This window comes from Populus alba, chromosome 16 (genome assembly GCF_005239225.2).
Source record: "Populus alba chromosome 16, ASM523922v2, whole genome shotgun sequence".
Classification (NCBI taxonomy): domain Eukaryota; kingdom Viridiplantae; phylum Streptophyta; class Magnoliopsida; order Malpighiales; family Salicaceae; genus Populus; species Populus alba.
Genome location: NC_133299.1, coordinates 15,603,657 through 15,618,127, shown reverse-complemented (window position 1 = coordinate 15,618,127; position 14,471 = coordinate 15,603,657). Strand labels below are relative to the sequence as shown.

The 14,471-nt window shown below is 34.7% G+C and overlaps 2 protein-coding genes across 2 annotated transcripts; one reads left to right on the top strand and one right to left on the bottom strand.

The window, feature by feature from the left end:
• The first annotated feature begins 6,681 nt into the window (after positions 1-6,681).
• LOC118047232 (uncharacterized) lies at positions 6,682-10,664 on the top strand. The gene is given in 6 exon segments (XM_035056468.2): positions 6,682-7,060; positions 7,334-8,105; positions 8,107-8,268; positions 8,538-8,633; positions 8,772-8,908; positions 10,303-10,664. Coding segments are annotated over 6 exon segments (1,536 nt in total). The 5' UTR covers positions 6,682-6,815; the 3' UTR covers positions 10,427-10,664.
• A 1,013-nt stretch (positions 10,665-11,677) lies between these two features.
• On the bottom strand, positions 11,678-13,493 carry LOC118047233 (phenylacetaldehyde oxime monooxygenase CYP71AN24). Its single transcript, XM_035056470.2, has 2 exons — positions 12,433-13,493; positions 11,678-12,327 (listed from the first exon to the last, which is right to left on the bottom strand). The coding sequence occupies exons 1-2, from the start codon at positions 13,366-13,368 to the stop codon at positions 11,716-11,718; spliced, it is 1,548 nt and encodes a 515-aa protein (XP_034912361.1). The 5' UTR covers positions 13,369-13,493; the 3' UTR covers positions 11,678-11,715.
• Positions 13,494-14,471: the final 978 nt, after the last annotated feature.

The following is a 14,471-nucleotide window of genomic DNA, read 5'->3' as shown; positions in this document are numbered from 1 at the left end:
TCTTTTCAGTCAAAAAATCCCCCTCCTGTTGGCTGCGACTCCTTCTCCTTTTATAAGGCCAAAATCGGTGGTAATGGCCAGCCTCCTAAATGCTCTGTAATCGACCCTTTAAGTACCTTCAATGCTGAAACTTAAGCGTTGGCTGGAAACCGATGAAACGGAGGAAGAAGACAGTGAACAATTTTGTCCAAGAAACGGCTCCGTTTTCCCCATCAACTGCTATTTATGATCTGGTCCTTGAAGTTTTGCAATGTTTGTAAATAAGCCCCTGGATAAACTTTAATTGGATCCTTGCATTTCCACGCCATTTTCAAGCTTGTCCTTGGATTTAAAAGTTTGCAATTTGGACCCCAATTAAACCCCAAACTTTGATATTTCTTCAATTAAGTCCCTGGGTTTCATTAATTAAATTAATTCCAAGCCAATTAAGTCCAAAAACTTATCAATTCTCCAATTAAACCCTTTATTGGATTAATTAAATTAATTTTCAAGCTTAATTAAGTCTCAAAACTTATCAATTCTCCAATTAAATCCTTGATTGGATGAATTAAATTAATTTCAAGCTTAATTAAATCTCAAAACTTATTAATTCTCCAATTAAACCCTTAATTGGATTAATTAAATAAATTCCGAGCTTAATTAGATTAATTCCAAAGTTTAATTAAACCCCAAAAACTTCCAATTATGTTGCCCTTAACCCAAATTTTAATTCATTCTTAATTTATTTTTTCATCATTTTTTCAGTAAAATAAAAGGGTCAAAAATTGGGTTATGACAGAGATGAACAAATGTTGTACATCCAAAGACTTTTGGTGGTAGATTCAACACAGTAGGTGATTTTATGGCATCCCAAAGCACACTTAATGGAGTCTGAAACTGTAGGGTACTAGAGGGTAGTCTATTGATGAGGTATGCTGCTGCTGTAATGGCTTCTCCCCAGTATCTAGTTGGCATATGAGCTTCAAACAAGGAAGCCCGAACAACTTCAAAGAGCTGGCGGTTCTTGCGCTCTGCCACCCCATTCCGCTGAGGGGAGTAAGGGCAGGTAGTTTGATGAGTAATCCCATGGTCAACTAGATATTGTTTCAGGTTTTGGCTGATAAATTCTCCACCATTGTCACTACGCAGGACCTGTATAGCAGAGTTATATTGTGTGGCTATCATTTTATGAAACTGTTTGAATAATGAGCCAACTTCACTCTTGGATTTCATTAAGCAAATCTAAGTCACACGGGTGTGGTCATCAATAAAGGATATAAACCACTGTTTGTCACTGAGAGATATATTATTTACTGGTCCCCAAACATCTGAATGGATGACTATAAAAGGTGCTGGACTCTTATTCATGCTTATTTGAGATGGGACACGATGACTTTTAGCCAATTCACACACTTCACATTTAAAGTCTGAGTTAGACAATTTAATAAAGATTTTTGGCAACAACTTCTTTAAGTATCCAAATAATGAGTGTCCTAGATGTTTATGGCACAACCAAACCTCAGAGTCTGTAGATTTATTTGCTAAGAATGCTTGAGCCATCTGATGTGAGCTTGCTGGTGTTAATTCTAGATAATAGAGCTTCCCACACCTAGTACAATAGCCAATTGTCTTCTGAGTTTGAATGTCCTTAAAAACACAAAAGTTAGGCCAAAAAATCACAATACATTGCAGGGTACGGGTCATTTGAGCCATAGACAGTAGGTTGTGATTAACAGTTAGGACAACTAATACAGAATCCAAGTTTAATTATTCAGTGAGAGTGACAGAACCTTCCCCAATAACATGCGAAGGTGTACCATTTGCTGTGGATATAATATGTTGTTTAGAATGTTTTAAAGATTGAAGACATAGATTGTCAAAGGTCATGTGGTAAGTAGATCCAGAATTAATTATCCATTCATTACTATTCCTAATAGAGGAGGTGTGAAGGACTTTACCAGATGTTGTGATTAACCTTGAATCATCCTTAGGTGTATTGGTGGAGGGAGGTTCTGCTACTGTGCTAGATGTTGTGATGAAGGCTGAGTTGTCCTGAGGTATGCATGCAGTGGTATGTTCTGTAACAGCTGTTAAGGCATGAGTGTTTGATCTTTGATTTCGTTTTCGTGGTGCTTTAGCAGGATCCCACCATTCTAGATATCCTATTAGTTCATAGCATTTTAGCTTTGTATGACCAGTCTCACCGCAATGAGTGCAAACATATTCTGATTTGGCTTTTCCAATCTCATAGCTTTTATTCTGAGGTCTTGATGTCCGAATGATAGGTCCTGTACTAGTTGATCAATATGTTCTAGGTTTGGCTCGTCGTGCCATCATCGCAGATGATTCACCATGATCAGTTTCATTGTTAAAAGTACTTCTATGAACAGTATCACGATGTATGTATGCATAGGCTTCTTCAAGATCTAATATTGGATCTTTTATGAGAATCTCTCCTTGTATTTGTTCAAATTTAGCATCTAATTCATTCAAGAAAATATGTACCCGTAATCTTTCAATAGATTTTCTATAGGTAATGACATCGTCAGGATCTTTCATTGTAGTTCGATCACGATGATCAAGTTCTTGGAAGATTTCCACAAGATCACCATAGTATGTTGACAAAGGGTGTCCCATCTGTTTCAAGGAGAAAGCTTTCTGATTTAATGAGAAAAGTTGTGTTTCATCTGCTCCATCATAAAATGCTTTGGATAAAGCATTCCAGATCTCTCGTACAGTGCGTAGTCGAATGTATCTCTTCATTATGTCTAGTGACATAGAAGTTAGCAGCCATCCCTTAACCTTTTAATTCTTAGCATACCATTTTGCATAGGATGCATCTGAATCTTGGAGGGGGGGTTGTGTTTTGGCCATAATATATTCAAGTTTCTCTCTTCCTGCAATTTGCATTTTCATAATCTGTGACCATACATCATAGTTATTTTTAGTAAGAATAACACTGGTGGTGAATCCTGTGTTTTCGGTTTGAACGTGAATAATTGGGGTGACTTCTGTATTGTTATTCATCATGATACAAGATTTCAAGATTGTGAGCAAGACTATAAGACAGAAGGTGTGATGAACCTGATGTAAAACAGAGAAAGATTATAGAATTTGTATCAAGAATATGGTTTCATGAAGGATGGTTGTATCAAGATTATAGATCTTGGTTTGGGAAAACGATCAAGAAGATGAAGGTTTTGAATACAGAGATTTTGAGAGGCAGATGAAGATGATGAAGAAGATAAAGAAGGCTTAATGCTGTTTATTGATGAGAAATAAGGATTTCAGTAGTGTTTTACGTGGAAAAAAGAAAGAAGTAATTCAATAGTGTTTTAAGGGATACCAATGCTCTGATACCATGTTAAATTCAATATTCAGTATTGATCTTTTATTCACTATATTCAATTTCATTGCTTTAATGTTACAAGGTTATCCTCTTTATATAGCAGCAGAGGTAGTTTATGTACAGAATATTATTAACTAATCTATCCCTTACCTTTATAGAAACAATTCCTATTATTACGCTAGTATTCTAACAGACTTTAATATATATAACCGTTATTGAGGATACACACACACACACAGGACTTTACTAATGCTTTTAATATCTTGAATCTTCAACAATAGATAGCCATAACGATCATAACTAAAGTTGGGTGATATTGTAAGGTATTTAGTTAAATATGATCTTGTAACAACGAACAACCACCCAACTTTACATGAGTATTTTTTTGGTGCTGGCATGAGATATGGTTTAAAAAGAATATATAGCCATGTCTCGTAATTTATTTTATATTTTATCTTCATCCACCAAACACGCCAACTATAATTTATAGTTGTTTAGTAATAGTAAGGGTGTTCAAAAAAACCGACCAACCGATTAAATAAAAAAAAATTAACCGAAAAAACTGAACTGATAGAAAAAAAACTGAATAAACCGATTAAAAAAACCACCCAAACCGGTTTAAAAAAGCTTAAACTAATTAAGCCGGACCAAACCAGACCAGTTAAATTGAATCTAAAAAAAGATATAAACAAAAAATCCTAAACTTAAAGACCCTTCTCCTACCCTTTCCTCCTTTCCAGCCGCCCCACCACTCCCTCTTCTTTATGCCCTTCTCTCTCATTTTCTCTCATATGTTAACATTAAATCTTACTTTATTTCATCACCCTGGTTTATTTTATGGTTGACTTCTCCTACAATCACTCCTGCTCTCTAGTTTGTTTCATGGTCGACTTGCAACGACTACAACAAAGACAAGCTTTTTTAATTGGTTTCAGTTTTTTTTTTTGTTTTTAATGCTAAAAAACCGACCTGAACTAAACAAAACCGGTTCGGTTCGAATCGGTTCTCAGTTTGGTCCAACTTATATTAACAAGGAATGCTATTTTACTGTTTGGTTGAATTTTTGGATTAAAACCGAACCAGGCCATGAACTCTGCTAAATAATACAATGTAGGGTGATTGTTAAGTATTTTTCAATAAAAAAATATATTAAAATAATTATTTCTTAAGAATTTTTTACTTTTAATATTAACACATTAAAATTATTTTAAAATACTTCAAAAAATTCAATTTAATAATTTTTTTAAAAAATAAAAGATATTTTAAAAAATAGAAGTTATTACATTACTAAATTATCACGACTAGGACAAGAATTATCAACGTGAAAAACATGACTCAATCAATTATCCTTTTATTTTAATGTATAAGAGTAAAACTAGCAAAACCATAATATAATTTATGAGGTGAATATCTCGTTCACAAGCAAAGATCGCATGCCAACCAATTAAACCTTCTCGTATTATTAAATTAGTTCAAATCGTTAATTTAATGCGTGATATTTAGACTATGAATCTTTTTGCGTATTATAATAATGAAATAAGATAATCAATAATACATGATATAAATAAATATATTAATATGTTTAAAATTTTATTGTTTTTTTTATTAACATGGATGTTCGGGTCAGTTTGCGTGCACCTCGAGTAATCTCACGAGCCTTGAAATTAATTATTATGTAAATTTCCAGTGATCCTAAGATTTGTGAGATTCAAACTAATCACCTCTAGAAAGCAAATTTAAATCTTGATCAATTGAGCTACATCTTTTATTATTTTAAAATTTTATTGTTTTGATACATGATCTTAAGTGATGAATTGGTTCATCTAATAATTTTCAACCAGTAATAATGTTATTAAATGTAGAATTTTATTTAAAATAAAATCAATATAAGAGAATTGCTAGAAAAAAAAAATTAAAATAAAATATTTAGGAAAAAAGACAAACTATTTGAATATCACAACAAGATAATTAAACTAATGAAGAAGAGAATACATATCAAAGCAACATTCTGTCTATTTGGGACGAGCAAAAAAAACCTTGAAAAGTCAATTAAACTCAGAAAAAAAAAATTGATTGAAAATATGTGACTTGGCTTTATTTTAGCAACATGGGAATAAAGAAGCATCGAGGAGTGATCAAGAAGGAGGAGAATTAGGTAGAAATTATGGTTAGTAGTCTCAATTTACATTAGAAAAAGGAGCATATATGACATATATATATATAGTGGATTAATATGATGTTAGCATAACGTGAAATCTCAAAGGAAAAGCTATATGATAGAGATGTGAGTGTGTGTGTGTGTGTGTGACAAATATTTGTTTATGACTATCTCTAGTTTTTGCTATGCTTGTTGTGCTTCAGCTGTGGACGTCTCCATTAATCCATGGGATTCGTCATACTACAAGCACAATCAAGATATGATGGCGTGTGTTTGCTTTATCATCAGCAAAAAGAAAAAATAGAAACACTTTCTTTCTTGTAAAAATTAAAAATATAATTATAAAATAGTGTTTAGAAGGTTGAATAAAGATAAAATAGATATAATAGTTTATTTTATCAAGTTATTTGGTGTAGGACAATATAAAAAATTGGTTTTGTCATTTTTAATATTGTTCTAGTAAAGAAGTTTTTGTCTCACTAAAAGAGGTAGGACAAGTTGATTTAATTTTTTGTATAATGGTTAATTTAGATTGATTTGGATTGATGTAAAAATAAAACAGTTATTACTATAATTTTAAAATAGATCTCGAGTCCTAAATTAAATTGACCATTGATCCAAATCAGGTCAGATTAATTCTTTCTTTATTTTTTCTTAAATCTAGACCGGTCCAGACCTTAAATAAGCCAGGTTACATCTCATTTTTGCTAAACACAAAATAAAATAAATTGTAAAGTCTAGCTTAATGCACACCAAACACAAGACAAAACAATTATTAGTTTAGTCTTATTTAGTCCAATCAATATCATCCAGCATATCAAATACTATTTAAATGTCTACCGGTATGGATAAAAAATCAATCAAGTTATTTTGTTTTACAAAGAAATAAATATTAGAGTAGAATTTTATAATAGACCAGGAGTATAATTTTAATACTTGGTTTAGAGTTTCACTCGACTTAACATATAAATTATAGGTTAGTTGAGTTAACTCACATAGAAAAGCGGTGGTTGAACCTGATTTTTTAAACTAAAACAATATCACTTTCATGAAAACATAATTTAATTTGAAATAAAATATAACCCAAGTCAATTTTTGGATCAACATTGGTTTATAGTTATGTCATATAGTCTTGTGAGTGAGAATTGAAGGCAAAGCCTAAGTAAGCCCAGCTCACATAGAAAACAAACTTCTGGACCTTTTCAGGTCCAGTGTCATTATCAACAACGTTGTAACTGGCCTCGTTGCTAGTCGTCTGATGGTAGCATCTTAACCAATCAGAACAGCACCATCAGAGTGGTTCCTTCCAAGGAAAAACAAAATTCAGAGATGGAAAGTGGAGAATTTCGGGGTGCAAAAGCTTGTGGTAAAGGGTTTTGGATAAGCTTACTGCTCTTCTTGTGCATGATCACAACACAAGTGAAGGGATCGATTCATGAGTACAGAAACGAAGCTTTTACTACAAAGTCCAATGCCTTCTTTTTTCATGGTGGTAGCGAAGGTCTTTACGCTTCTAAAGCTTCTCGTCATCTTGATTCCTCTGCTAGCTCCCAATCAGGAAAATCCTTCATCAGGTTTTGTTTTTTCTCTTTTCTTTTTGATTTTCTTGTTGAGTGGATTTCCTTTTATTCACTTGTTAATTGCACTTTTTTTTACTCAGTTTTGTGCTTTTCTTTGTGGGGTTTTCTTAAATTTCTAGATTTAATTATTATTGTGGCTAATTTTTAGGATCATAGGGTAGAATGGGTATAATTTTTGTGATTTCTTGATGTCATTGAGAATTGTTCAGATTTCAGTAACTGTGGAACGACGAATATTGAGCTAAATATATAGATTAATATTTTTAGGTTTGAAGGGGTGACGTTTAGGAGGACGAAAGAGTCAGCTAGTCGGCAAGAGGATATGCAGCCGAGTACTGGAGTTGTTGAAGCAATCATACTTGATGTGAAAGATAGGGAGAGGATCGGAGGGGCGTTTTTGAAGACTAGTGCTATATGTTGTAATCATACTCTTGCGGAGACGGGTTCTTGCAAGTTAGGGGAGGTGATTTTCCAGAAAAATTCGGATAATCCTAAGTGGCCGCGTGTTATTAAGACGGACTTTGCAGGAAAAAATGAAGAAGCCAAATTGGAAGCTGATGAAATCGAGATAAACAGTAATGGAATGTATTACCTTTATTTTATGTTTTGTAATCCGGAATTGAAGGGGACAGTGATTAACGGGAGGACTGTGTGGAAGAACCCAAATGGTTATTTGCCCGGAAAGATGACTCCTTTGATGACATTCTTTGGAATTATGTCTTTAGCTTATCTTGTCCTAGGACTAGCATGGTTCTTAAGGTTTGTTCAATTTTGGAAGGATATTATACACTTGCATTACCACATTACGGCAGTTATTGCTCTTGGAATGTGCGAGATGGCTGTTTGGTATTTTGAATATGTCAATTTTAATTCGACTGGATTGAGACCAATGGGCATCACGTTGTGGGCTGTCACCTTTACCACTGTGAAGAAGACTCTATCCCGCCTTCTTCTTTTGGTTGTCTCAATGGGTTTTGGTGTGGTTAGGCCAACCCTTGGTGGCATAACATCAAAAGTGCTTCTTCTTGGTTTGGTATATTTTTATTGCTTCTGAGGCGCTTGAGCTCATTGAACATCTGGGAAACATCAATGACTTTTCCAAGAAAACAAAGGTGTTTGTGGTGCTTCCAGTTGTTTTCCTGGATTCCTGCTTTATTCTCTGGATTTTCTCATCGCTGTCAAAAACTTTAGAGAAGCTTCAGGTGATTATCTTCTTCTACCTCTCCTTCCAAATTTATAAACTGTGCATGTATCCACTGATGATGTCCCGTTAAAAAATACAAACCTATGAATTCGTGTATTTGGATGGGTTCATGCACATCTTGGTTGTCTTTATTGAGTGTGGATCTGTGGAAAATGGCCTGGGGGTGCTGTCTTTCTGCCCTTGAATTGCTATCGGTAGTACCTTCTCATTGCACTTTTGAAATGATTCTTTCTTTCTCTACTTTTTTCCTTTGTTTTGTGGATGAAGATGAGGAGAAACATGGCTAAGTTAGAACTGTACCGGAAGTTTACCAATGCCCTTGCAGTGTCTGTACTGCTCTCCATTGCCTGGATAGGTTTTGAGGTAATGTTTATTTTCTTGTTCTACCCACTAAATTATCCCTTTGTTGATCTTCACCAGAAGATGAAATATGATAATTTTATTATTCACTAATGTATTTATTAAAGAATACTCATTCTCCTCTGGCCTATGTTTGCTCAGCTATACTTCAATGCTACTGATCCGCTAAGTGAGCTGTGGCAAGTTGCTTGGATCATCCCTGCTTTCTGGACTTTGCTAGCATACTCACTCTTGGTGGTGATATGTGTGCTCTGGGCTCCTTCACGTAACCCAACTAGGTACTTGCTTTGACATCACCTTCACTTTTGTTGTTTTCTACTTTTGGGACTTGATGTTTTGAATAAATACATGGGCTCATTTGGCCTTTTGCAATTCAAGCAGGGCCTTGGTCCTTTTCATGTTCTTAGGGATATTGGTATTGGTACTATTATTCTGAATTTGAATCCATGCTGCTTCATGAACTTGAAACTGGTTGGAGTTGTAATAATTCATAAGCATATCATTCTGGCAAGTTGATGCTAATTCTGAGATTTGTTTTTGTTGTTATCTGGTAACTGTTAATCTCTGCATACTCAATGCAATATTGTTTTTCATTTTTTACTTCTTGCTTACTTTATCACTCCATTTATACAGTTTTTTCATAACAAAGAAGTCTAAAGTAAGATTTATGTATTTTATGGGTAGTGGAACTGTGGAAGGCTTATAATTCTCATAAATCTAGACAGAAGATGAATTCAATAATTAGAGTGAGTGTGTGGACGCCTTTAATTTTAATAAATCTAGACCGAAAGTTTACTGAGTCTGCTGTTGCATGAGATGCCATGTTAGGATAGCACTGCTATCTAAGTTCTGGAGGTAAGTTCTGGCTTCAAGAGGCAATCATGGGCAGTATGTTCTCCTTTTGGAAAACGATAGTACTGTCTCCTACACTAAAATCTGTTGGTTATTCTGTGGTATAGAAACTGAAATAGTGGAAATCCTATGCCCAGAAGAAATTAAAAAAAAAAAATTTGTTCTCCAGTAAATGTTAAATCTCTGCATACTTCTTGCCCTTTTTTTCTTTAATTTGTTTCTTCTTCTTTCGCACTTTATCTCTCCATTTACACAGTTTTCATAATAAAGAAGACTAAAGTTAGATTCATGTATTTTATGGGGGGTAGAAGGCTCTTAATTTTCATAAATATAGACAGAAGATGAATTCAATGATTAGATTGAGTCTTTGGAAGCCTTGCGATTTTCATAGACCTGGACAGAAGATGAATTCAACAGCTAGGTAAGTCTGCTGTTGCTTGAGATACCATGCCAGGATAGCACTCATATCTAATTTTTGGGAAGTTCTGGCTTCAAGAGGTAATCATGGGCAGTATATTCTCCTTTTGGAAAATAAAACTAAGACTCCTGCACTAAAATATGTTGATAATTCTGTGTTATAGAAATCAAAATAGCAGAAATCCTATGCTCCCCCCAAAAAATAAATAAATAAATTACCAGCAAGAATTTTTATTTCCCTTTCTTGGATTTTTTACAAGGATGTTTACTGTTATGCATTGCCTGTATTTGTGTCATTTGAACTGAAATAGTAAAATCTAATCATATTAACATGCTGCTTCTTCTCATAAAGAAATAGATATCTAACATGCTGCTAGTCATCTAATCGGGCTTGCTCCTGCAGATATGCATATTCAGAGGGGGAGGACCTCGACGAGGAGGGTATATCATTGACAACCGGTGATATAGCTAATAAGCTGGAAAGGAATGCACTTGTCGAAGATCTTGAGGAGGATAAGCGAGAATAGATGAGTATTATTACCCCATAAAGGAGAATCAGATTGGCACTCAAGTTGCATATCCAGGAATTTGTCTGAGTCTTTATATGCAATTTGTGTTATGTACAAAGCACCGGTGCATGAAATACAGAGATAGAAGAGTTCGAAATGAGTTAGGTTTTAGGCAATGAAACAAAGACAAAATCGAGATGCTCGGGTTCATGTATTATCTGTTATCTGAAATTGAATTTATAACCGCTTTGAGAAATCCCCCATATTGTGCCCAAATCATCCTCAAAGCATGAAATCCCCCATCCCTAACCCTGGCTCTCAGAGAAGATACATTCAGTACCAATTATTATATATTTTTTTTAATGCATGAAATCGATGAAAAAGATATACACTTTTAACATTATCGGAAAAAGAAATTTAGTTTCAACTGACTTGTAAATTAGTCCAAAAATATTCTTCAATATTGAATAAAAAATTAAAAATCCCCTCTGGATAAGTACACTAGTTGTAATTTTAGAGGCAATTTTCGAACACATTTGAAATGGGTTTTTTTTTAATGATTTTTTTGTTTATTTTGATATATTTATATTAAAAATAATTTAAAAAAAAATAAAAAATATTATTTTAATATAATTTTAGATAAAAATACTTTAAAAAATAATTATTTCTACAATCACCCTTTTAACTGCCTCGCACACAGTACGGGCCCTTCTTTTTTTTCTTTTTTTTTCTTCTAATCAAAACAGTATTGGTCTCAGCTTTTGTTTTGGGTCGGTTTGAGAAACAAACATCATGGTTCCTAATCATTTCTCTAGCCATCCCCGCAGAGAAAACCACTAGAGTCGGAGTATGCTCCAGATGCAAGAGCAAATGGCCATACCTTTTTTCAAGAATGCTTGGAGAGAAAGATGGGGGGAGTTAGCCTGGTTGGTGAAAGTTGCAAATTACAGGCAGCTTCTATAGGGAGGGAGGTAAGTTTGAGCTTTTGAATTTTAAAAATCGTGTACATGAGAAGTAGAAAGCACAGGGGAAGAAAAAGGAAAAGAAAAGAATGGGAGCGCTTTGCTTTGTGTAAATGTTGCCGTGTTTTGTTGCAAATCTGGCAGCATAGCCATTGCTGCAACTAGTTTGGTAACTTTTTCACACGGCCAGCAATAGCAAGAAACCAAGGAGAGGTTTACTTATTCATTGTTTTAACTTTCGAGTTACATAAGGGGTTCTTTTCTCATCTTTTTATTTCTAATTCAGGAAGATGAGAACCAGAGCTTCTTTAAGCCATGACAGGAAAAGCATGATCTCTGGATTGCTCAGGGCGAGTACAATGAAGGTACAAGAAGAAGAGGGATCTTCTTGTAAGCAGTCATTCCACAGATCTCACTCATGTCCAATTCCTCTTCAGATGCGCCATCAGGCAACCTCCAGTCGAACCAATATAGGAGATTGGCTATCACAGATTCAACTGCAGTGACTCCAAATAGGGCCCCAGGGCAACTCTTTCTCCCGCTACCAAATGGGATGAAGTGAAAGTCCTGGCTTTTGAAATCAACTGGGTTGTTTTCAAACCTTTCTGGGAGAAACTCGTCAGGTCTGTCCCAGAAGCTAGGGTCCCTTTGAATGGCAAATGCGTTCACAAGAACTCTTGTCTTGGGAGGAATGTAGTAGCCTCCCAACTCAACACTTGCTGATGTTTCTCTAGGAACCAGCAGAGGGGCAGAGGGATGAAGCCTGAGGGTCTCTTTGAGGATGCATCTCAAATATGCCATCTCTTCTATATCACTTGCTTCTACCTTCGATTTCTTCCCTACTATTCTCCTGACCTCTTCTTGGGCTTTCCTCATTATAGTTCGATTCCTTGCAAGCTCTGCCATCGCCCATTCCATCATTGTTGAGCTTGTATCAGTCCCTCCCACAAACATGTCCTGAGATTTTTCAAAATGAAAAGGTTGCTGCTCAGGGAAATTTAGAAAACGAAAACAACAAAGACATGAAATCTTAATTTTGCTATGAGAGGTAGTGAGAGATACCAAAACTACTGCTATGATATTGTCTCGTGTGAGCTGCACGTCAAGCTTGCCGTTCTTCTGAAGTTGGAGGAGAGCTTGCAGAAAATCAGTCTGAGCACAGCTGTCGCCATCACTTTCCAAACTCCTATGCTCTTCAATCACCTGATCAATAAAGGAATCTAATGCACTCGAAGTTGCTTTCAACCGTGGAATCAAGCCTGTGAGAGTGTCCATCCATCCCAAGTAAGGGAATAAATCCCCAAAACTAAAAGCTGTCATTTGAACCATAACTGTCCTCGTCAACTCTCCAAACTTGCTGTTGCCGCCTTCCTTCTCAGCCTTCCGACCAACAACACATCTGGAAACGACATTGCTTGAGACAGAGATCAGCATCTCACTTAGATTAACAGAAGTCCCACTATGACAAGCAAAACGAATTTTATCAATCAAGCCTGCAGCTTCTTCTTCTCGTACGTGGTGAAATGATTGCACCATTTTCGGGCCCAAAAGTTCTTGAACACAGATCTTCCTAACTTTTCTCCAGTAATCACCAAAAGGAGCAAAACCAACATCTACACAACCATGAAAAAAGATGCTTGCAGCTGTGGTTTGGGGTCGGTTTGCGAAAACAATATCATGGGTCTTCATCATCTCACCAGCCGCCTCGGCAGATGAAACGATGAGAGTCGGAACATGCCCCATGTGCAAAAGCATTAAAGGGCCATATTTTTTCGAGAGAGCTTGTAAAGAACGGTGTGGCAGTGTGCCCACATGGTGAATGTTGCCGATGACAGGCAGCTTTGGGGGGGATGGAGGTAAATTGAGTTTGCAACTTCTAGTGAGCTTAAACAAGAAGAGAATGAAGGACAGAGAAATAAGAAAGAAAATAAAGTAGTTTAACCCTATTTTTGGACGGATTTCTTGCCATGTTTGCTGGAAATGTAGCAACTTAGTCATCTCTGCCTCTACACAGGAACTAGAATGCCCAGCAACTTTCTTGGAAGCTCTGGCTCATCTACTTGCCAACAATTCCATATTTAAAAGCACGGAAAACATGTAAACAATCAAAATTACCAAACAATCACCATTCAACTTGACGGAATTGTTAAGAATATAAAAATGCAGAGTTCCTGTTTCGTTCATTAATTATGGTAATGAAATTTAATTAATATATGTATTCACTGATTAATTTAATAAATTTTAATTTTAGTTGATTATGTTACTATTATGATTTTCTTTGTAAATTATATACTTTGATTAATCCTAAAATATTAAAAAATTAAATTTATTTTTTGTTGTATTATTTAATGAAATGTTGGTAATTTAAAAATATTATATTTTCACAGTAATACCATTATTAATATCAATAATTGTATCCCCTACAATATCAATAGTTGTATCACTCACAATAAACATGTTTGAAATTTGCATGTTTGTGGGGCCTGGTCTTGTGGTGCGTTCTTCTTTATTACATTACTGGCATTTAAAAAAACCATGGCTTTGCATGCTATTTTCTAAAAAAAAATTCAAAGTATAAATAAAAAATTTTCATGCAAATATTTAATTAAATAAATCAATAATTATTTATATAAATAAATAAAAGTTGTTAATAGTAACAACAACAAAAACTGGAAAAATAGGGTTGCTTGTTTTTTTCTTTTAAAAATCTATTTTCAACATATTTTTCATTCAAAACACCTAGACAATATCTTAAAAACGTTGTTAAATAAATCCATATCCTTCAAAAACAAAACAAACCGCGTCAAAATCCAAAATCAACACAAAAAAAAGAGAAGAAATCTTCTCAAGTTTAGGTCTCTTTTATTGTGCACTTTCAAGATTCAAAAACAAAAGAAATGGCGTCAAAACTCAAAATCAACAAGAAAAAGAAGAAATCTTCTCAAGCTCATATCTCTTTTCTCATGCACTTTCAAGGTTCAAAAACACCTAATTTAATTCCCCTCATCATATGAAATCACTTAGTATAAAAATCAATTATTTTGATGGCTAAAATCACCGCAAAAAGTTTTTTTTTCTAGACTAGAATTCAATGAGCCTCT